We start from the raw sequence: 23687 nt of genomic DNA on the forward strand, positions 1-23687 counted from the left end.
ACACCTGCTGTTTGCAAAGGCGGTGCAGAACAAGTGCGTTTCCTACGTGTGACCCCACAGGGCCATCTCTGTGCACCTGCTTTGACCAAATCACCCACTGAAACAACTACTGACAGCAGCAGGAGTCCAAGGGTGGAACAGGAAGAAACGTTCCTGAAAGGAAACACACTTTGGGTTTACAGCTCTCTGCAGCACATCACAGCCCCGAGCTTTGCATGTCAGTTGTGGCAAAAGTTAAGAAAGAAGAAAGGCATCACATCACATTGCTGAGAGCTCTCAGGGAGTTCTGCGCGCTGACGGTTCAGCAACCCTACAGTGTTTAATCACAGCTGTGGTGAAAGGTGATGTATTTGCCCATTACAGCTTACAACTGGGAAACATTCGTGGAACGAGCAGCACGTTAGCATGTCTTCATTTCCAGCAGTTAAAAGAGCTCTTCCGAGAGTCCTCCCTAATGTGGTGGTCATTTGTTTCATTGCATGAGGCTTCACGCTCTGGTTTAGGATTAAAGTGTCATAGGGGGATTTACTGACTTAACTGAATACTTGCTTTCTGAGAGAAATGCCTGTTGTCTGCTCCTCAGCTCTATCTAGCCACCAATACAAGCCAATTTCAACTTCAGCTTTCCTGAACGCCCGGATTAAAAGAAAAAGAGGTGAAAATAAAAATCCATTTTTGCACAAAGTAAAAAAAAAAAAATCAGCCAAGACAGCAACAACAAAACCAGGAAAAGACCAAAAAGAAAAAAGCATGTGGGTCTCGCCCAAGATCTTCAGACATCCCTTCTGCTCAGCCTTTATTACTTCCAGCTTCACCCGAGCACACAAAGCCGCCGGTCTGACATGCAGGGCTGCTGCTTTCTGTCTGCTGTCCAAACTTGCTGCACAACACAGCAAGGCTGAAGGCTCAGCAGCATCGCCTCGGGCGGGCAAACACCCATGCAGCCCAGGAAGCCAAGCTCTGTCTCAAGGAGCTAATCAGATCAACAGTTCTTTTCTGTTGTGTTGTCATGTTCAAGCATAAACATGCTTATCTTTGTGCATACCGTACAGGAAGGACAAAGCGTGGCTGCAAAAATCCCTTTTTCATGGCTGATTGTGTTGCAGGAGCTATAATCCTGGGTAGGAAAAATGGCTAAGGAGTAACTTCACCCTGTCCTTACAGCTCCAGAGTCTTGAGAAGTCTACAGGATTGCAGGTATTTGGGATATATATATCTCCACTCTTTTGTAAGACATAACACCAGAAGGCATTCAGGAAAACCAGATACTTTTTTCTTTTCCTATTAAGATCATTTCAGATGACACGGTCCTATGGTCTATCAAGCACTGCCCCAGGTAAGCCGGAACTGGGAAAGCAGAGAAGCAAGCATCTTTATTTCTCCCTTAAACAGACTTCAAAACACAGAAGGCTTTCCTGCAGGAGGGAGGAGAAACACATACTTGGCAAACACTTGAAGAGCCAGCAGCCCTTACTCATCGCTATTATTGATCACCATGAAAATGAACAACCTAGAAACTGTTCTTACACCATTAGACATCAGTAGCAAAAGCAGATGCGCCTTCCCTTCCTCCCCACCTGCACACAGCTAGCCCCAGGCCACGGTTCTTTACCAAAGGATATTAACTCATTAGATTTAAAAAGCTCTCAGCTTCACGCCGTGCTGCTCAGATGTTCTGTTGCTGCCGCAGTGCCCTTTGGAGTGCTGCAAAGGGCACGTGGGGAGAGAAGGGAGAGGGAGGAAGCCAGAGGAGACATCTGAATTATAAGCAACCCAGCCCCGTCTATAAATTGAGAGCTCAACAAGGTTTAACAGCAGTTTGATCAAGGAAGTTTTTCACCAAACAATGCTGGTTCCCAGACAAAGAGGAGGACGTGGAAACACAGAATGGCCCGGGTTGGAAGGGACCTCGTAGATCACCTGGTTCCAACCCCCTGCCATGGGCACGGCTGCCAACCACTCGTCAGGCACCAGATCAGGCTGCCCAGGGCCCATCCAGTCTGGCCCTGAATGCCTCCAGGGAGGGGCCAGCATACTGGAATACACGCATTTGGACACCCACTTCATTTCCTGACACCAAAACCAACCCTACACCTCGAACCTTCATTAACCATTACCTTCAAATACTAACTTCTACTAACGTGTTTTCCCTTACCAACAGGAAGGGCAATACCTGAATGTGCATTAAGTGACGGGAAAGGAAACACTCCAGATAGAACCCTCTCCTGCTGGCAATTAAAGAGCTCTTCACAGAAAAGCTGCCCTTTACAATGTTTGCCCTACTTAGCGTTAGCTCTCAATTAGTAAGAGGCAATGCTCCAGAGGATGACAGGAATCCAAAGAAAAATATTACCAGGTAGAGAGTAAAGGCGAAGGGCTGTTAAATGAGCTCCCAAGAACCTCCAGGTGGCAATAAGAGGAGGAAAATGGGATGGAGCAGACTGAACACCACAGCGTGTGCAATGCAAATGCAGCGCACCAGAAAGAAAACGGTACTCAAGTCCTTTGAGTGCAGGGGAAGGCTAAAAAGCACCAGAAATCAAAGCCAGTGGAGAAGTAGGGACACGGAAGATGGTCCCAGGGAATAGGGCAGCAGTACAACTGGAGATACCGGGTGGTAGACACAAGGCAGCCCGGCCCTTCCCAGCCTAAGGGCGTCAGCTAACCTGCCATCACTGCCATACTGCACCCACTGACCTTGAAGAGCAGCTGGAAGAGCTGGGGGGGGGAATCCAGCACAGCAACACGCTGCCCCACTGCATGGGGGGTCCTGGATGGAGAGAGGAAGGCAGCAGAAATGACACAAGTTCCAAAGGAGCCAAGGTATGACCTATACAGATGTTTACAAATATTTGCAAAGCAGTCATTCAGATTAGAAGGGACCCATGAACTGTGGAAATGAGGCGTTCTTCAATGTTTTTTCCTAAGCAAAAGACATTCAGTTACAGCTTAAAGGGAAAAAACAGATCTCCCATGTGAGCAGTGAAGAAAAGTCACTGTACAAGTGGTGGGGATGCACCAAACCACCCAGAGCACTCACAGGAGGAAGGCTTAGGTTCTCCTCTGAGCTGTCAAGGCAGGGGAAGGGTTACAGACATCACTGACGTCCCATTACTCTCTCCTATTACAAAACCACTCTGCTCCATTCCATTTGGGGAACTTCAGTTTTGCTGTGTAAATGCTTTCTCCGCTACTTTTCCCACGTGTAGGGCAAAGCTCATGCCCAGCACTTTGCACGATGGTATTTCTGGCATCTCTGCAGACAATTAAAGCATGTTATGCAACCTGTGCATCTGAAATCTCAGTTTACATGGCAACGTGCACAGGATACTGCTGCTTTCATTGGCTGTGTGAGTACCCAACAAGGAGGTGTCTGGAAGGACCACACAAACCATCCCTGGATTCCCACTCACACCTGCCCTGCAACTCCTGACACACTCAAAAATCAACAAAGCTCAAAGATGATTACGGTTTAGATTGGCTTGGCTAAATTGCTCTATAAATAATGGGAAAACGACTGCAGTTCTCACAGTGTTAACGTTTACTGAGCACCAAATGCAGCAAGAACAGGAATTGATTAGAGGAACTGGAAGCTTTGTGGTTTGCGCAGCGTCACCATCAGAAAGGGCTTTCGGAGGGCAGGGCTGTGTTCAGCAGCACACCGTGGAGACAAACCAGGGCTGCTTTACTTCCCAGATCGTGCCCTGCACTGTGGAAACAAGGCTCTTCCCCATCACATGCACGTCTGAATTAACACATGGCCAACAAGGGGGAAATGTCACTGCGTTCACCCAAGGCTCGCAGGAAAGTGATGGTCATGTTGGAGACCTCAATGCTGTGTTTTATAAGCAGTTATACTTATCAGTGTATGGATAGAACCACTGATGTTATTCTATGTAAGAACATTTTTCATATCTGTAATTTCTCATTCTCTCACACCCCCCCCCCCCCCCCCCCCCCCCCACTTCATTTAACATCCAAATACCAAACCAGCACACCATTGGTGCCATGCAGTGCTATCTGTCCCCAACCAAATTGCTTCTCCTTTCTCTCCAGACACAAAATCTGCTACATAAGTCCTTCCTAAGTCACAGTGCATGCAAGACATCACTGACATCTGCTACAGATATCTATCTAACATCTTAGATAGTTAATCACAATCAGCAGCTCAACATCCACCCCACAGACACTATTTATGAAGGGCTTTGCACATTTCAAAGGCAGATTCCCGGATGGATAATGGAAGAGTCAGCACTGCAGCCCCATCCTGCAACAGCCCAAGACACTCAGCTTTAAAGTCCTGCCAGTCTCAGACACAGAACAGCTACTTGGGAGAATTACAGAAGCTGTAAGAATGCCTTTGGAGTCCCACCAAGCTGAGCTCGCTGCAGCTAAGAGCTGTAGCTCTGCAGGCAGAGGCTCCCGAAGGAGGGACTCCCTTTGTTTGAACAGGGTTCTGAACAAAACCATCCTACAGACCTCACTGTTTTCTTGCAGCACATGACAGCCACACGCCAGAATTATGAGCCTGATCTGTGCTGATGTAAACCAGCATTGCTTTGCTACCTGACCAAGTCACACCCATCTATAATCAGAGGCAAAGTCAGCCTGATGCCAGGCCATGTTTAGAAGCAACTCTGGTAGCCCAGCTATATTTCTGTTATACTATAAACAACACCTTAAATCTTATCTGACACAGCAGCACTTGCTGTTTTGCACTCAACTCTGTTACAGCAGAATTTATTTCCTATTGTGCACACATGAGAGACAGCTGAACCCAAAAAGGCAGCAGAGTGCATGCTGGAAGAAGAGCAAGAGGAACGCAGGTAAGCACAAGGACCTGTGTGCAGCTGCAACCCACACCTCCACCCCTGGGCATCCCTGCCCATGTATTCTGTGCTGCTTTGTGGGTGCTCAGGTGTCCCCTGCAGCCTCACCTTGCAGCAGGAGGTGCTCTGCAGAGCAGAGGAGGCGTTGCTGCCTCGTGGCAGGGCGTGCTCTGCTCCTTAGGCAGAAGGGCGCTGTGAAAGCCAGCAAGAAATGGCTCTGAAGGATGCTAGAATCCCAAACCCCTGCTAGCTACCATGCAGCTCAGCCCTTGCTGACGTCCTGAGCGCAGCCTCCACATTTTCAATCCCTTCTGTTAAACGGGCGTGATTAATTCCCCTGCAGTCCTCCCAGCCTGCTTCTGCTTGGAAGCCAATTTAGCAATTAAATGAATCGTCGGCTATTTCTTGCCAGAGAGTAAAAAGGGAGTTTCACCTCGCCTGGGCAAAATGCGATTCCCAAAGGATCTGAGAAGTTAATGAGTGGAACAGCTACAAAAAGGAAAAAAATGTAAAAAATTGGCAAATCAGACGGCCAAGAAAGAGACAGGAAGTGACAGATTTAAGAAAATACCTCTAAAGTAGAGGAAATGAGTCGTCCTTTAAGGAGAAATCATACACATAAAGCACATAAAACAGAGTATTCTTTGTAGACTTGACTGAAGAAGGGGAAAAAAAAAGATTATAAAAAAAGGCACATCCTGAATAGCATTAGAAGCAAAGCAGCTCCAGCAGCCTCAGCCATCGAAGGTGGAAATTGGAACAACTTTAAAAGCAGTGGCCCAAATCTATCTGCAAAAGAAGAGGAGGGGAAGAATGAAAGGAAAAGAGGGGAAAAGGCCCCTAAATGCAGTAGGATGGGGGAGCTGAGCCCACCAGGACCCCTCATTAAGCAGAGTGCTGCTGGGCTGTGCAGCCCAGGGGGTCCTCATGGTGGTGTTACTGAATGGATATGAGCCATTTTTAGACGTGCCACAATTCCCACTGGGAGAGAAGTGCTGGGAAAAGCCCTGCATGGAGCTCCTGCTTCAGCGAAGCTCTCCTCAACCTCATCCATGAGCTACAAACCAGACATCTTCACTATATCAACGGAGCCCATAAAGACACACACACACCTTTATCACTGGCACGGCAGGCTGCTCCCAGCAGGAACTGCCTGGCTGCACCCATTGAGCTCACGGACACACAGCCCACCTGGGAAGGGACAGCAGCAATGGTGAGGAAGGCATCCAGCCTTTGTCAAGTGTTGCTGACATATTTAAAAGGAAGCACAAGCTACGTACAGTTCATGTGAAATGAAGTCTTCCTTACATGTTATCTTTAAAGGCAGTTGCTATAGCGCAGTAAATGTCATACATAAAAGAGCTTTATCTGAGCGCAAACACCTTACAGAGCAAATTTCACCTCGGCGATTGTGAGTTCCTCCCAACAAAAGGACATTCATTGTCCAGACGTGTCCTGCAAGGCTTTGCCCAGAGGGGGAAAGGAGAAGAAGAAAATGCAAGAAGAAGAAAAAATCTTCACTCCATTTTAAGACTGGGAAAGGCATTTAGTAATAAAGACGTTTCTGTTTAGCTAAAATGCTCTCTTTCGTTATAACGTTATCTCATTAAAGATAAATGTACCTGGAGCTAATCCTTTACTTTTGGAATGATTTAAGATCTCTTTCGCTAGGCTGAGAAATTAGACCAATTAATAAACCTGAAATCCTTCTGCCACAAGGATTTCCCCTGAAAGGGCTTCAACAGCAGGTTTAGCACTGAACTGCTCCAAGGAGCTCACAGCAGGGCTTCCTGGGGCTGTAAGTAGCATCTCTGCTACTGTCATACATCACCCATGGCATGGAACCACGTCTGCTGCAGAGGGCATGCCGTAGCCAGCCCCAACAAAGACCACTTCATGGAGCATTTCCTAGCAATCAGTTTGAAAAAAAGGACAAGAAAAAAGCCCAGGTGCTGTGCTATGTCCATGGGGAGCACTGGGAAGCTCCCAGCCCCTGCAGCCCCAAGGCACAGGGAGCTGCTGCCTGAGCTCTCCTTGCAGCCACCCTGCATGCACATAGAGAGAAGTGCAACGCTGCAGTAATCACTGGTTTATTTATTAACGTTACCTGCAGACATTGCCAGCAGTTTCCTCCAGCAGCTTGCTGAGTGGGTAAGACTTACGACGAACCTAAATCAACCAAGGTCATCCTCAGTGCACAGGGGGCAATAAAACTTGGATTAGGTCCCCTCCCAGGTTGTTCAGCCCCTGCTCTCCCCACTCCTCCTGCACAGCTCCAGTCCCCAGGTGCATCTGTGGGAGGATGGCAGGGATGCACCATTGCGTGGCGTCCCGCTGTTTACTGTACCCCTCCCAAACATCCTGGCATCAGAGCTTCCCAAAGCAAAGGCTGCAGCACGCAGCTCTCTGGGGTCTCTGCATGGGCACAGGGATTAGAAACCTCACATCACATGAGGTCAGGCACAGAGGAACTCTGCTGTCAGCCTGTCACCTGCAGCCCAGGATCGCTCTAGGGGAGCTGAAAACAGCCCAAACGGGATCATATCTACCACTGACCACAGCACCACGAGACAACGGCCCAAAGAGGAGGCAGTGCCAGCATCTTTCCTGGCAGGATAGGCTCAAATCCACCGGGCAACTGGATCTAAGAAGAATGGACAATCCCATGGTCTGTTTGAAATGTTATAGAAGACACAGGTTGAATGCTAATCAGAATGAAAAAAATACTGATCATCAACATATCAATGGGCTCCGTTCAGCTTTCAGTGCTCATTATTGTCTGGTGGGAGATGCAGGACTGGGTTTGGAGGGATATTTCCAAGTTTCAGAGTCATAGCTGTGGTTTGATTCACAAAGGCGGACGCAGAAAGGACTGCAGGACTCTACAAAACATTTGAAGACTTAAATAACAATAATAAGAAAATACAAATCAACACAATAGCATCATCCAAGCAGCAGTGCTCGGGAACAGGGGCTGGAATATTTTTCTGTTGTAGTCCAGCATATCCAAAGATGAGCATTTACTTTAGCTAACCACAGACGGCGTGGGCACACAGGGTTCCATGAATAGGGGTGCTGCCCAGTGCAATCTGCAGCACTTGGGGGAGACCAACCACAGTACCAAGAGATGACCATGTTTCACTACTATTCACCACTGAAACACCACAAGAACCACCGCTGGTCTTTTCTTCTGCGTATAATCATCATATTGATGAAACTGGCACCAACCCCAAGCTGGATCTGCCTGTTTTGTCCCATTACGCAAAGGGACAGAGGCACAAGGACAGCTAGTGCTGTTACATTGGCTCCCAAAGAAAACAAAATCCAAGCCACTGCTCTTCCCTGCACACTCTCTGCTTGGACAGGAAGAAAACAGTCTCAGAAGACACCCTCAAACCTCTTTTTCGGATGAGGAGCTGACTATTTTGCATGGTAACCAGGCATGAAATTGTACCAGCTACAATGCAGGCAGCCTGGGGTATTTTTTTCTGTGCTGGCCACCAGTCAGGTGCCTGAGTGCTCCCACTTAGATTTCACTCGGATGCCATGCCAGAACACGTCCCATCAGCATCACACTCGTCACATTAGCGCAGGATGGTTTTGCTGCCATGCCAAAGCAGCTGAGTTTCAGAGCGCATTGCTTGCTTGGCAGGTATTCCTCCTTGCCTAGGGGAGACAGGCACTGGGGAGTTCTATGTCTAGAAAAAATAGGATTATTGTAGCCCATCAGATATGATTCTGGCTTTAAGGATTACAGCTCTGTCATAGTGAGAGCCAGGGAAAACAGCAGGTTGTTCCTTGACTCGCACCTTGTAACATTTTACTGTTTACTTACTTATTTTAGGCCAATTTCCTTTCTGAAAGCACATCTCGGTTCTCCTCTGCCTTCCCCACCACACGCCCAGCTCCCTTACTCCTATCAAAAAGGCTGCCTGCAACCAAAGTTAAGTGCATTTAAGGTGTTGTCCTCACACTCCGTAAGGAGACAGTACCTTCAGTAACTGCAAGAGATAGCTTATCCTTCAGCACTTCCAACCTCACCTTTTATTGCTGAGAACAGGAGCACCTCTAACGGGCCACTTGATTTACATACAGGCAGACAGACCAGAAACTCTGAGCAGCAGTTACAAAAGCAGCAACATCTGCTCAGTAATCGTGCGGCAGAGCGTTGCACAAGAGCAGCTCTCTTAGTCAGCCTGATATTGCAAACGCCGAAAGAATTTGGTTCCCTCGTATCTCTGCTCATGGGACCTCTGTTTAGAATATTTGGAATTACTTGGACTCCACACGCTAACAAGACCCCACTGGGTTTCACTCTTGCTCTGGCCACCTTTCACCTCCAGGAGGTTTTTCCCCACTGCTCCGTGCTGCTCCCCGATGCCAGCAGTGCGTCCCATCAGCACCCCTCATCTTCATTAACTAATTGCCTCCAATGAGTGCTCTGGGCTGCAGTTCAGAAGGGCTGCGGGAGGACTGCAGCTTTGTCCCTGCGGGGCTCCTCGCTTCCACTTCAATCCGTTCACTCTTTGATGCCCTCTGGGAATCGAAGCAAACAATGCTGATTACTTTTTGCAATTTCTACCTGTGGCTTTTCTGCACCATCCTGGTGGGGAGGGGGCACTTCCTGAGCTCACCCTGGGAAAAAGCTCATTCTGGCAGAAAATTCACTTCTCCCTGAAAACAAGTCAGCTCCTGCCTCCCCTCACCTCAGCCTTGACAGTGGAATTTTAATTGAAATGATGGGGCAGGAGGGAGGGGAGTGTGGCTTGGCTGCATGCAGGACCCCAGGCTGGGCTCCCCACCTCGCCCCAACGCTGCTCCTCCTATGCCCCATGGACACCCCCAAACCGTGTGCTCCTTCCAGCCCAGGATGAGACAGCATGGGAAAGGTTTGCAAGACACCTTGATGCTGAAGCACAGAATTCTAGACCCAAGCTAACAGCTGCCTCAATGTCCTGGGAAAGCTGGTTCTTCTGAGTTCTCCCTGCAAGCAAGGTCAAAACCACCCTTCTTCAAGCTTGCTCGAGAAACGGCAACCGGTCTAAAATTAAGCTGAAAAGTAATTTCTCATCCTCTTGTGAAACGCATCTTCAGAGCCTCAGCAGACCTGTGGTGAGAGCACTACAATCCCCAGAGAGCAGGGCAAGTACGGGCACACGTGGCTGCAGGGCAGGGCTGCTGCTCTCGAGGGACGGAGCCGGGGGCACGCAGCACTGCCCCGAGTCACCCCGTGCCACCCCCAGCTGCCAGGTTTCAGCATTTACCCACAAGAGAATGCCACTGTGAGAGCAAAAGAGCTCAATGGGAAACAGGGCACGTCCCCCTTGTGCTCTTCCTTTGTCCCACAAGATCTACCTCGTGGTAATTCGATGAGAAGTTGTTTTTCCAGCCAAGCTCTACTTTAAGTCAAAAAGTCAGCGGTGACAGCATGGGAATGCTATTTGGGAATGGAACTGGGGAACTGTCAGCTAGCTTTGTGGGGTTAAGGGAAACCAACACAGTAAACCAAACACAGGAACTGGGAGATGGTAAACCCGAGAGATGTCTGAAAGCCAATGGGGACAAACAGCAGAGGGTCAGCACTGACCGGGACAGGCAGCTGGCAGCCTGCTCTCTCCCTTTGCTCCCTCCCGTGGATTTCAAAAGATGAGCGTGCATTTCTGGGCAGGACTGGTTTCAGCAAAAGGTCTCTTTGTGAAATCAGCACGAGGACACATGCAGGAAAAATATTACTGGGGCGGATGGGGCGAGATGATGGGGAGGAGAAAGACAGGAAGAAAGTCAGCCAGAGGCTGCAATAAAGCCGAACATCTCTAAAGCCGGGGCTTCCATCCAGCTGTGAGGTGCCCTGTGAAGGATGGAGTCCTTCCACTGGTGCACACAGTGTTCCAAGCCAGGTCTGTCTCCAGAGTAGAAACTCAACACGTTTTTCCCCTGAGAACATTCTATTGTCCTACAGCCACACTGCCAAATTCAGACACTTAATTCAGTTCCCAAGTGCGAAACAGAAGGATCCCAGTCCTGCCTTTACAGCAAAAACCTCCAAGTTGTACTCCAGCACAACCAGAGCCGGCTTTGCCCGGGGCAGGACACAGCACAGCTCCTTGTCCCCAGACGGAAAGGGAGGCAGCACGCAAACAACATCTCCCTGTGCATCGCAGCCTCGGAGCACCTCGCGCAGCAGCAACCGGCGCTAACAGTCTGAGGCACCTCGGCAGATGTATGGCCAAGCGCCTATAAAAGAGCCTTTGTGCCTGCTGGAGGGAAACAAGGCATTTCTGTCCGTGAGACAGCCCCGACCACCTCGCGGGACGAGCGGGGCCGCACATTGCACACTTCCTCTGCACTGGGATGCAGGAGGGCAGATGGCACGGAGCAGCCGCAGCCCGTGTGCCTGCAGAGGAGCCCGGGGTCACCCAGACGCTGCTCCACGGCCAGACACGCACCCGACATCCTCATCTCTAGGCCTCCAGCTGCTACCCTGAGCATTGTCAAATATCCTTTTCACCTTCACCCTAGTTTCCCATTCTAGACTGGGCTAATTCCTTAAGGCTGCAGGAGCTGTGCTGTTATTTCTGGCCTGCAATAGATAAGAAACCACGTGGATGGTTTCTCCCCAGAACGAGCACAAGCAGCAGCCACGATACCATCAGCAAACCTCAGGGCTCAGCTCAACGCGTTATTCCATGGGCTCAGAGATGGCTCAGCTTCCAGTTGGGCCCAGCAACAAGGGCTGTGCAGCTGCAAGAGGCTTCTGCAGCAACCGCGGCACGATTTCAATGCTACGGAGCCAGAGAGAAGGGGATAAAAAAAGATTATTTGGAAACGTCGAAGAAAAATGGCTCTGTTCAAAACCTGGAAAAGTCACAGCTTACTCATATTGCCAGGGAAGCAAAAGCCCCGCTGCTTTATGAAGATTAAACCCGCTATTGTGTCTCAGCTGTTGGTTTTTTCCTTTAATAAAGTTCCCCTTGGCCAAAGATGTTCGGCGGTGTCATCAACAGAAGGATACAAAACCAAACACGTCAGCTGTAAGCTGCGATAAGGTTACACAAACACACAAGGTAAGGTAAGGGTGAGGTTTCTTGACAAATCATCTGTGAGAAGGTTAAGCAAACTTCTCTCTTGTCAGGGCAGCAAAGATATGCATGCACAGGAAGCGTATTTCTGCTGACCTGAACCACGACCACGAAAAGCATGACTTCTGCACTCACTCCGGTCCAACAGGACTGGTTGGAGCGAAGCATCTGCTCTGGAGGCCCTATGGAATGACTAAAAAAGATGGGTCGGGCTTTTAGCACACTCTGCACCCATATATGGAGGGGGACTGCAGGAAAAAGGATTTATGAAAGGCTCGGGCCTACGACACAGCCAGTTGGCCATACAGTGCTTGTGCACAATTACTTCACATTAATTACAAACACCCACTTCCTCAGAACTTCTTCGGTCCTTACTAAGGACAAAGAACATCCCCCTTCACAGAGATGCCGAGGAGTGAACTCTACTGTCTCAGGGGCAAACGTCTTCTCTCCCTGTAAGACAGTAACACATATTACAAAGCGTGGTTACAAAGGATTAAGGCAGCTCAGTTAATACAAACTAGCGCTCTCTCCTGCATTCCTCTCTAATACAGTGGTGACATAACCAGCCAAAACATTTAGCTTTAATTCAAATAAGGTTTAAGGAAGTTACTGCCAAGTAATTAAACCCATTGAAGGCTTGCGAGCAGAGGAACCTTCGTTAACACGAACAGAGCACTTCTCTAACCAGCTGCACCAATCTGAAGTGGCAGCCGTGAACACCAGCAGGGCTGTCAGGATCACACTTGTGCCACTCAGAGCACACTGCTGGAGCTCAGAGGGGCTGCAGCAGCCCCTCCGTGGGCGAGTTTCCTGGTGCCATGCTGCTTCTCCCTGTTCTGACACAAAGAAGGTGACAGGAGCACTTCTGGACCCACAGGCAGCTTCCCTCTCAGCATTTCCTGCTTTGTAATGAGCTGAGCCCAAACCACGGGCTCCCACTTATTGCATTGCTAGAGCTAACCTCTGCCTAGGAACCTGTGCTTAATCCACAGAGAGCATCGGATGCTTCTGAAAAGCACTTCCAAAGAACAAAAATACAGCACTCAGCAGGAGTCCCTAAAGCCATTCAATCTGAAGGATTAAACTCAGAAGCCTGGATGGAGCTCAGATCCAGCAGGCGTGATCCTACCCGTGCTCCCTTCAGTCCGCATCGCGCCTTCTCCTCAACACCTCCCTGAGGTAATGCCTCTGAAGTCTGGGAGCAGCACCTCGAAGCTCCACGCAAACGTCTCGGGGCCCACCTTGCACTGTTCTGAGCCAGGGCAAGCCGTGCCACACAGCCTGCACAGCTCACCTGGGAGCAGGAAAGCTGCTAGGGTTGGTAAGCAGCTCGCGGCAGTGGCTTCTTGCTTGCTGCTTGTGCTTGCAGTGCTGACATTTCCCATGCAGAAAGCCTTAAAAGCACTTAGGGTTTTAATGGCAATGTAAGTTGCACGGAGGCCTTTGGTTCTTTCTCTGAAGCCTCCATTGCCACTGCAAGTCACCAGCACGAAGCTGACTCGGTACAAGAATCCCACTGACACAAATCAGTCACCACTTTCACTTTTGCTTCATTACCATAACAGGATTGTAGACACGCTCAAAATGCATCCAAGCAATCACTGACAACTCAAGGGCATCGTCAGAGCTCTGCCTGTAAGCGAGCTAACCAGAAATAACCAGCACTCAACTTTCAGTTCTGCAAGGAGCCCAGACACGCTTTCTACCCAAAACATTAAGACTTGAGAAATCAAGACCAGTTAGGTCCCCCGACCCTTCCAACTGTGTTCCCAACTTCTCTGTGACACATAAAGGTCACGTTGTTCTAGGCATGCAGGAGGATAATCCCCACCCTTCGTGCAATCAGGATTTCTGGCAAGATTTTAAGAGGTCTCCAGCTGATAACCATGAAAGTTCACACCGCCAGGAGTCCAGATAAGCTCTTAACTCAGGAAATTAGTGCTAAAATGTTTTAAGCATTTCAGGGATCAATTAAGGAAGGTGCAGCAAAGTACAGTAAAGTTCTTTTTTTCCCCAAATCAGATGGTTTTAGAACACAAAACAACGGCAGCAGCAGCTCTTCAGCGGGGAGGTTTCACAGGAAATGAGGTTAGACAGATGCTGAACAATTAATCCTCCTGCAGCACGGGCTGTGTGCTGCCATCAGTCTGCATACACCAGCTGCAGTACCACCAGGCATCAAGCGAAGCTACGGCCCTGCTGCAAAGCTCGGTGCTGCAGCTGTGCTCCTGCATCATCTGCAGGGCTGTGTGGGAAGCGGCGGTCACACAGAGACAGCAGCAGTGCAGTGGGTGTTACTTTCCCCCAAAACATTAAGAAAAGCCTTGAAAGCACATCAGTACACCAGCACGGTTGGCTATAAGCAGTGCCTAGAGCAACTCGAGGTGATTATCCGGGTGGCTTCACTCGAAGTGGAAAAAAATATGTTTTACAGTAAATTGTTTTTTTTTATAGAAGTAAAATCCATCACTCCGTCCATTCAAAAAAAATCACCTTTTGTTTCTTCTCTGCACTAATTTAATTGCTTTTATTAAAGAAATCACATTAGAAGCAAAGCACAGCCAGCACTGAGAGCATCTGAGCTGGATGTGCCATCCCTTCGGTGACCTCAGTTAGTTTACATTAAGCCCCTTCCCCACATCAGCACTTCATTTGTATTTCCCATAGCCGAACAGGCCTGGCTTTTGTCTCCCTTTCTCACAGGCTCCGACACCTCCATGCTGCTGGGGCTCCTAACAGCTCACACAACCTGGTGGTAACAGACTGAAAAAAGCAGCTATTCCGCCCAGATTTACGCACAGCCTCCCAAAACATCCAGGTCACTGTTACCCTCTCCCTATACACCAGCCACAAAGTTCCATGCCAAGAGCTCCAGCTGAAGCTGCCTCGTGTCCCCTTCAACTGAGAAAGCCAATTTGCTTTTCTTTTTTTTTTACAGCCCAGTCACTTGGGGCATTTCACAACGAATTTGTTTGTACAGCAGCACACAGCAGTTTATTGCCCCAGGGTGAGGGGTACTGCTGGCTTTTAAACCACTCTGATCCCATCCTAAACCAACTGGTGTCCTTCCAAGGGCCCCAGGCAGGTGGCATTCACCGGGGATTACAGCACAAAGCTCATTAGGTACAAGGAAGGATCGGAGCGCTGTGCCTCATGGCTCCAGCAAGAACCTGCCCTGCAAACCTGGAGGGCATTGCCATTGCTTCAGGAGAGAAAAATACACCAGAAAGCTTCTGGGCACAGCCTCCTCTGCCTATTCCATGGCTGCTAAACCCAACAAACTCAAACCCTCAGATATCTTCTGTGTACCTTAATTAAGCACCTGGGATGACAAGGCATTTTATTTGAGTTCTTTATCCCGCCGTGCAATGAAGGATTAGCCTTGTCCTCAAGATAACAGCTAATCCAGGCAGCCACCAAACTCAGCAGGCAGACAGATCCCCATCTCAACAGAACCACTGCACTCCAAAAAGCCAATAATGGGGAAAAAAGCAATGCTTCTGCTTCCTGGGTTCACCAGTGAAGCTTCCTTAGCGTCTACACCACAGCACCAGCAAACCTCAGCACAGGCACTGCAAGCCATCCAGCCAACCAGGAACAGCTTAACCACCCATGTGCTCACAAAAATGGGTCAGTCTCGAACAATTACCTACAGCCTGCAAAGGTTCGTGTAAGCACGAATCACACGGAGTTCCCCTTTTCAAACAAGGGCGAGCAGAAATCAGTGAGATCCAGGCTCAGGTGACTTCGGTCCAACACTCAGAGCATGATACAAAGCGGTTCTTGGGCTTCATAACAAACAGAGATCCTTTACCAGCCCAGGTTCAGAGGTCACTATGAAACAATCCAGTGGTGCCGTCAGTTTTTCCCCTCTGAGATATCTGTTTCTCAAATATGTAATTATTTTCCGAAGTGAAAGAGTTTGGTCAAGACTTGGGTGCAGATCTGAGGTCTCTGCTCCTATTCCGAACCCTCCCAACCCACACGTTGGTTTCGTCAACCCAAACTGCTGCCTCTGCTCCTTCTGTGACCTCTCTGCCCTCCTCCTTAGCAAACATTGCTCCCAAAATTAGGCCCTGTGGTCACCTCTCGCTGCCTCCCCCTTTGCACCACAGCCTCCCTGTGCCATCAGCAGGCATTTCAGCTTCCCCAGGCATCACCTCCCCTGCCCGGATAAGGCTTTTCTCTATTCTTACCTGAGTGCTCTGACAGTACCACTGCTCTCACGAAGAGCGATCTCTATCCACGACCACCCCAGGACCAATGGCCACCCACCTCTAACTTGATCTGAAGCCAAGCAGACATCTCTGAAGCATCTCAAAGATTAAATTCACCTCTTAAGACGGGTCCATTTATAAACATCCACCGTACAACACTGGGATGCTTGTATCCTCCTCCCTCTCTCACACACATGATTTATACTGTAGGTTCCTTGAACGAAGAGCTTCAAGGGGCTGTATGCACACGGCGGGATGCAGGTCTCTGCTGCTGTCGGGCTTGCCAAGTTCTGCACTTTCACTTCAAAAATTAAAAAAAAAAAAAAAAAAAAACCCAAGAAGAAAAAGAAGAAAACAAGAGCACGAGCTTTGAAGCCAGGACAATGTGTATAAATCAGAGCACCTGGTTTCAGAAGCACAGCTGGATGCTGCTCCCAAGAAGACACGTCGAGCCTCATACGTCTGCTGCCTGGAGTCCAACACAAGGATCCGCCAACCCAACGTCGTGGTTCAGCGCAGCCCATGGAGAACCACAGTGCCCAAAGCACAGCAGCCCCGGGCCCATCCCTGCCCAGCCCACCCCACGCCAGGCATCAGCCAGCTGGAAACGGGCTGCTCTCCTTCCTCCTTTCTCAGAGGGCAAAGCAAGGGAGCCGGAGGTCAGCAGGCAGGAGGTGCATCTGTCCCCAGCGTTTGGGCTCTGATCAATAGCTGCAGGACTTGCCTTTCTCTTTTTTTCTTCCTTTTTTTTTTTTTTTTTTTTTTTTTTTGACTTCTGGCTATCATACAGAAAACCATAAACCATAAACCTTAGTTTTGCCCAGGGGAGAGTCCATTCCAGAAACAGTATGTTCTGGCACTGCCAATGTACTTGGCAGATGGAACGTGCACTTCGAGGGCTTTCCTAACTTCAGTGAGTTTCAGAGTAGCAATTATCCTCAATTACTGCAGATGAAAGACCGCACAAAATGCCAGCAGGAAGCCCCCCCCCCCCTCAGAAGCCCCCCACCACCCACAGCCACCAGCACCCCACTCCTCCCCAGCCAAGGCCCGGAGGTTGGACCACTCCTTGGTCCCACGTCTCCCGATGGGATCACTCCCTTTGTCACAACTCTTTTTTTTCTTTGTCATTTACAGAGGGGTTCATTAGTGAACAAACAATTGGATATGTATCAGCACTACCTTAATTTCCAGCAGCTACGGAGACCTCATGTTTTAAGGTGCCAGCACTCTTAAGCTGAAGATACCAAACCCTCCATACTAAAACAACGCTCAGCGGTTGCAACAAACAAGATGGAAAGGATACTGACCTACAGAAGGATGGTTTCACAGTTCAGAAGTGTTTAAAGGAAACCCAAACTTGAAATGAAAACCGAGATCAGCAATTTGTTGTGATGGTTAACCCACAGATGAGGTGCCTGCCATCAATGCTGGGACACGAAGGCAGTGCACGGCTCTGCAGTGCCACAGTGCATGGGAGCAGCCCTGGCATCTGCTCAGTGCCAACCAGATTGCTGCCAGGGGGAGGTGGGAGAAGGAAGGAGACTTAGATACGTGAATTGTTTCTGAGGAGAACAGCCAGCAGTGTGCCAGGAGCCCAAAGCACCAATATTCACTGGAAATGCAGAGTCACGTCCCAGCGAGGGCAGCACAAGCCTTTCCTCCTCTTCAAGAGAAAGGACTGCACTGTATATAGCCTCGTAAACCATCAAGCTCCCATCTGTACCCTGCAGATATTTCACAGCTCTTTTTACGGGTTTTTATCCATAGCTTTGCCTGCTCCACCCTACAGACGGCTGAGGTTTAGAGCTATTTGTCGATAGCTGTGGCAGCCTTGGTTTTCCTTTTACAGTGATGATAATCCTTGCTGTGAAGAGCCCAACATTTCAAGCTGTGTGTCTCACTCATGACTCACTCGACCTGTTCCATGGAGGGCCGCAGCCACACACTGGCCACAGCAGCCCAAAACCCAGTGGTGTTACAAGCTGCTCCCAGGGCAGAGCTGGAGGGTGAGCTGGGTTCTCCCACAGCAAACCCCTACTTTTGTTGCATCTTTCCCAGGCGGGGCAAAGCAGGAGGTCCAAAGAATCGTGGCATCAATTCTGGTACCGCGTTTGCTGAAAAGCTCCCGAGGGCAGGAAGAGCACCAACAAATCTTTACGGGTCTGGAAGCGGGCAATAAGCGGTGCTGCTAACGGAGTGGTCTGAGAGGCATCGCAGAGAGCAGCAAAGTGACAGAAACACAGGAAGGGGGGAAAAAGGGTTCAGAGACGGATTTAGAGACAGGCTGCCGAGAGCAGAAAAAAACACAGAGCCAGGGCTGGAGGCGCGGCCGGGCACACCACCAGAGGAAGAGGCAGCGAAGATGAGCAGCACAGTGAGGACATTGTAGGATCCTAAAATCAGAGAAAGGGGGCACTGACAGTCGTGGCAATGAGTAAAACGACTCCGGGCGCGGTGCCCACGGCCAGGGCAGTGCAGGAAAAGAAACAGCCCGAGGGGAGCTCCAGCGGGGCCCTGCGTGTGCTGGGGCTGAAACCAAAGAGCTGGGGGCAGCCCAGCCAAGGACCGGAGCTCCTCACTGCTGCTGCAACGTGAGCCTGCAGAGAGGCAGAACAGGAGGAGAAGGTGGAGCAGCTCGGGTTTGGTTTTCTGAGGCCAACACAGCCCTGTTTGTGGAACCTCACGCTGCAGCCGCTTCCCTTTCAGTGGGAATTCTGAAAGGCAGTGGCTGTGCCCAGCACAGATAAACCTGCTGCATCAGTAGTCCATGCAACACAACACTGCACAGTGCTCGCGGTGCCCTGTTACGTGACATTCATCAGTGTACAAGACATGGAAAACGTCGCTTTTACACCCAGCTACCCTAACACAGCTGTTAGGACAGCTGTGCTATTTCACACTGCTACTGCTTTGTCTTGGATAAAATGCTGGGCGAGTTTCATCTGCTTGTCCAGGCAGTGAGAGGACCAGGTTGAAAAGCACAAAAAGCAGGATTTGAAGCTGAGGCCTCAACTGAATGAGAACAGAGCTGCTCCTTGTGGAAATGCACCACCCAAAGAGGTCTTCCCTCTCTCCAAAACTTGCCTCGGAGAGTGGGGAGGCCCAAAGGAAGAAGTTGGGGGTACCCCACGCCCGGAGGTGCTGAGGTTGGATGTGGCCCTGGGCAGCCTGAGCTGGTGGGAGGCAACCAGCAGGGGTTGGAACTGCATCATCTTTGGGGTCACCTAAAGCCATTCTGTGATTCCAAGAACCAGCTGAGCATCGGCAGCGCACACCCATGGGCACTTCTGAGCGCCCCGCAGCTCACGCACCTCACACACAGCCAGGCAGCTCACCTGGAAGAGCCCAGTGCTGCAGGCCACTCCACAGAAGCTGATCAAATAAATCCACTGTTGAGGTGTGGCTGCACGCTGCTATTATTTCAACCTAAAATCTGATCACAGTGAATTGAGGGGGTCTCTGCCCATTTCAGCAGGACCAAAACGCTGACCTTCAGGCAGTCCCAGCCACCACACGGTAGAGGCATTCATACCGAAAGCTGTTCTGATTCAGAATGACTGAAGTGAAAATTTTATGCTGCCAGAAACTGTGGAAAAAAATGTTACTGACTCCTTGTGAAGGCCTAACCACAACGCTGGCAGCGCATAAACTAATCCCAGGTTGGGGAGATGGGAATGCGGACAGCCACCGTCAGCCCAGAAGCCTTTATGAACAAAAGATAGGAGTAAGTTACTGCTGCTGGAAACCTCCTTCCCCTCCCACAGCAGCTCTCCTGTCACCGAACTGTGAGCTGAAATGAAGCACGAGCTCTTGGGGGCAGAGGACTCAGTAAACACGTCAAAGTTTAACGCGAGGCTTTGCCAGTGAAAGAGGAGTCAGCAGCAGCCTCCGTGACCACAGCTCCGCTGTCAGATGGATGGAAGAATCTCCCTTTTTACCACGTCTCATAAAAGGACAAAGCAGCAGTTGTAAACCAGTCATAAATGCTTGCATAAAAAAAGATAAACCATTCGCCCTCTGCTGCGCTCTCAGCAAGCTTCCCAGAGAAACCCTCTAGCATTTCCCCAGGAGAAGCTGCAGGTTGAGCCCAGCAGGTGTTTCCAGTGGGACAGCCTGTAAACAACCAGGGCTCACTTCAAAGAGCTGCGGACCCCAGCAGGAGAACCCCCACTGCCTCCCACAGCATCACGAAGTGCTGCCAAAAGCAGGCTGGCCGACCCTGCAGCCACAGCAGCATGGGCAGATGCTGTCTGTCAGTGTCAGAGCAGTGGCTCGGCCCTGCTGTCACCACGGATCTGCTTGGTGGGTGCTGGCAGGACAGCGTGACAGAGCCAGTGCCGATGAGGCAGCTGTGCAGTGGTTGTGGTTTGGGAAGCGCTGCCACTGTCAAGGCCAACAGCTGTCTGCCTGGTATCTTTTAACCATGGCAAGAAACAAGCAATGGTACCACCTATTTTCCATGCTGATACTGTGACATAGCCAGCAAAAAAACAGTCACCACTTATTTAAGCTCATTCCCCTTTGGATTGAATAAACATATCCACTACAAACAATGAACATTCCTCCCACCGTCCCAAACGTGCCCAGCTGGGCTCCGGTTCCCTCATTTCCACGTTCAAGAAGGTCTCTCCTGGGACAACACATGGAAGAAACAAGAGCACCAAAACCACCCAGTGGCAAAGGGAGGTGAGAGCTCTGGAGCGGCTGCTGTGCGGCCCTACAGCCTCTGCCTCCCCCAAAACAGCTCCCTGCCCCCGGCCTTACCTCGTACGACCACACGCACTGCACGCCCGCAAACCTCCGCACGCATCTTCCCACTTCCACGTCCTCGTGGGTGGTGTACATCTCTCGCAGGCACTCGCCAATGTGGGGCACCATTCTCCGCAGGACCTCCCGGCTCATGATCACTCCGGGTCCCCCCATGCAGAAGTTCTCGCCCGGCTCCAGCGCCAGCTTCCCCATCTCCTCCGTGGTGCCCAGGCCGGTCTGTCCAAGAAAGAGGGGCTCGCTGCTGTTCAAACTCCTCAGGAAGTTCTCCAGTTTGTCCCCTTTGATGTAAACGTCGTCATCGGCTCTCATAAACCATTCGTATTTGTCCAAGTAGTGGTCATGCATGTATTTGAGCATCATGAAAGACTTCTTCTGGGGTGGGTAAGAGTCATCGACGCCTGGGAGCGGCACAATGGGGATGGGGATGGAGGTGTCCGAACCCTCACTGGAGAAGAATTCAACCTTGCCAGGAATGCTTTTGGACCAGGTTCTAGGTGAAAGAGACAGTAAGAACTAATTGAGTATGCAAACAGAGGGAAGCAGAAAGCACGACCCAACAGAGATAACTCAAAGGAGCTACACCTCATTTGCTTCACAGATTTTCTTTTTAAATGCCTGGAAGGGTTATGTTTTTTTCCATGCAAACAAAGGCATTCACACGGCACCTCCAGCAACTGGTGCAGCATGCAGAGAGATCTGAGACAGTGAGCATCCGAACACTGCCTCTGCAGCTACACCTGGTAAGAAATAATATGGTAAGAGCAGCTCACTCCGTCCTTAAGTATACTCAGTGTCCATCTAACAGCAACATCAAAGCAAACCAAGACAGGCAAACAACCCCTACGACTGGATTTAATGCCTCAGAAGTTCCCTCTGAGTTATTCAGCACCATACCTGCATTCCATCTCCCCTGAGCCCCCTCAAAGCTCAAAGGCACGTTCAGAAGTACTGACTTCCAAGGGCTAAATAGATGGCAGATTTCACATTAACGCAGGCTGTGCCCTATGGGAAAGCACAGCGCGTGGCAGCAACACGATGGCTGTCACACCAGCACAGGATTGGTGTAAAAAGCAGACTGGGACATCCATGACAGACGTGTAATGGCGCTCCCCAGGTGAAGGACGCAGTCCTCCTTCAATACATCGCCATCACTTTCCCAGCTGCCTCCCTGCACCAGCTCTTTGCCAAAAGCAGAACAGACTTTGGGCAGCAGAAACCACATGCGATTGGAAACGTACAGAATTAGCCACCACACCAAGCCAGAAATTTAAAAATATTTCCAAAGAATCCAACCTTAACTTTGCCTGGGAAATGCTAAAGCATTTAAGTGGGTCTTACTGCATACCAACTCGGACAGTTAGACACCAGTTCAGCTTCGCGTAATGAATAGCGTCCAATTGCTTTAAAAGCTTTGTCTTCTGCATTTCTTACTCATAGGGGTAGAGTTACACTGGAAAAGTTTAGATCCTGGCTTCCCACAGAAGCACACAGCGAATGAAGTCAATGGAAACATTCCTGTTGACTTCACAACAGAGGTGATGGGGCCCTTAATCATCAGTGATGTAATTAATGCACGGTGATACGACATCCTGGCAGAGCGCCGCAAGCTGCCCGTCTCGCAGTGACACATCCTCATCTCCAGCCTCCCTTCAGCTGCAAAGAAACGCGGTTCTTTTCTGACGGCCGCGCTCTGGTTGCACATCAGAGGGTCTGAATGAAAAGATTACGTGGGAAATCGCTCTTCCCATAGCAACTCACTGGAAGGACTTCATCAAAAAGCATGTTCAGCACGCGCTCGGATTTGCACCTGAGGGCAAGGAAAGGTGGGAGCTGAGAGCTGCAGCTCACCTCACCTCTGTGCCCAGCCGTGATCTCTGCAGGAGTCACCTTCACTATTTTACTCTATTTTTACGTGTAACGCCCCTCTCCTGCTGGTTCCTGGTTTCAATTTTCTCCCCTCTGTCTATCCAGCCTCCCTCACCTCGGGACCCCCTTTGGTACTGTCAGGACAGAGATCCCATTCAACAGAGGCGGAACAAAACATATGTACATCTATAAACCGGGGCAGATTTGATTTCCAGCCCTCGTATTGCATTAAAGCCCCCGGCTCAAAGCCAGCTTGGCCCAATTGTTTCTTGGACCTGGGCCACATTTAAAGTTTCATGCTGAAACAGGAGGAAAGCAGAGAAATCTCCCTGCAGTTTCAGAGTCACGGTGCACAGAACAGGACCGTGCCCGTGCAATGACTGCAGCCTGGGGCAGCACTGGGACACAGCTGTGGGACTGCAGTGCATGTTTGAACTCAGATGAAATGTGCTCCCCTCACCAAAAAGCTGCCTGTGTGTCTGTGTCAGTGTGAGCGCTGCTCAGTACTGGCTAAAACACCACCAACGTGCTGCTCTTCTTGCCCAAGCCACAGCCTGCTGCTTCCCATGTCCCCTCATCAGGGGCAGGACACAGCAATTTGTTTGCAATACATGTTACAGCGCCTAGCAAAAGAACCCAAAGCACAGACTGTAACATCACAGAATCACTGGGGTTGGAGACGTCCTCTGAGATCCCCAACCCCACCCCATGCCCACTGCCCCCATTCCTCAGTGCCACATCCCTGTGGTTCTGGGACACCTCCAGAGACGGTGACCCCACCACCCCCTGCACTGCCTGTGCTACTGCAGCACTGCTCTTCCTGGGAAGAAACCTTCCTTAATATCCAACCTGACCCTCCCTGGTGCAATGTAGGGCCATTACCTCTTGTCACAGGCCATACATATCGCTGTACAGATATC

General features: G+C 50.1%; 1 protein-coding gene across 1 annotated transcript in view; it reads right to left on the bottom strand.

Annotated features, from left to right (window-relative positions):
- Positions 1-23687, bottom strand: part of CHSY1 (chondroitin sulfate synthase 1) — a 61307-nt gene that overhangs the window by 33012 nt on the left and 4608 nt on the right. Inside the window, exon 2 of the mRNA XM_015292258.4 lies at positions 20896-21391. Within this exon, the coding sequence (XP_015147744.3) occupies positions 20896-21391 (496 nt within the window). The remainder of the gene's footprint in view (positions 1-20895; positions 21392-23687) is intronic.

Source organism: Gallus gallus, chromosome 10, assembly GCF_016699485.2.
Source record: "Gallus gallus isolate bGalGal1 chromosome 10, bGalGal1.mat.broiler.GRCg7b, whole genome shotgun sequence".
Lineage (NCBI taxonomy): Eukaryota > Metazoa > Chordata > Aves > Galliformes > Phasianidae > Gallus > Gallus gallus.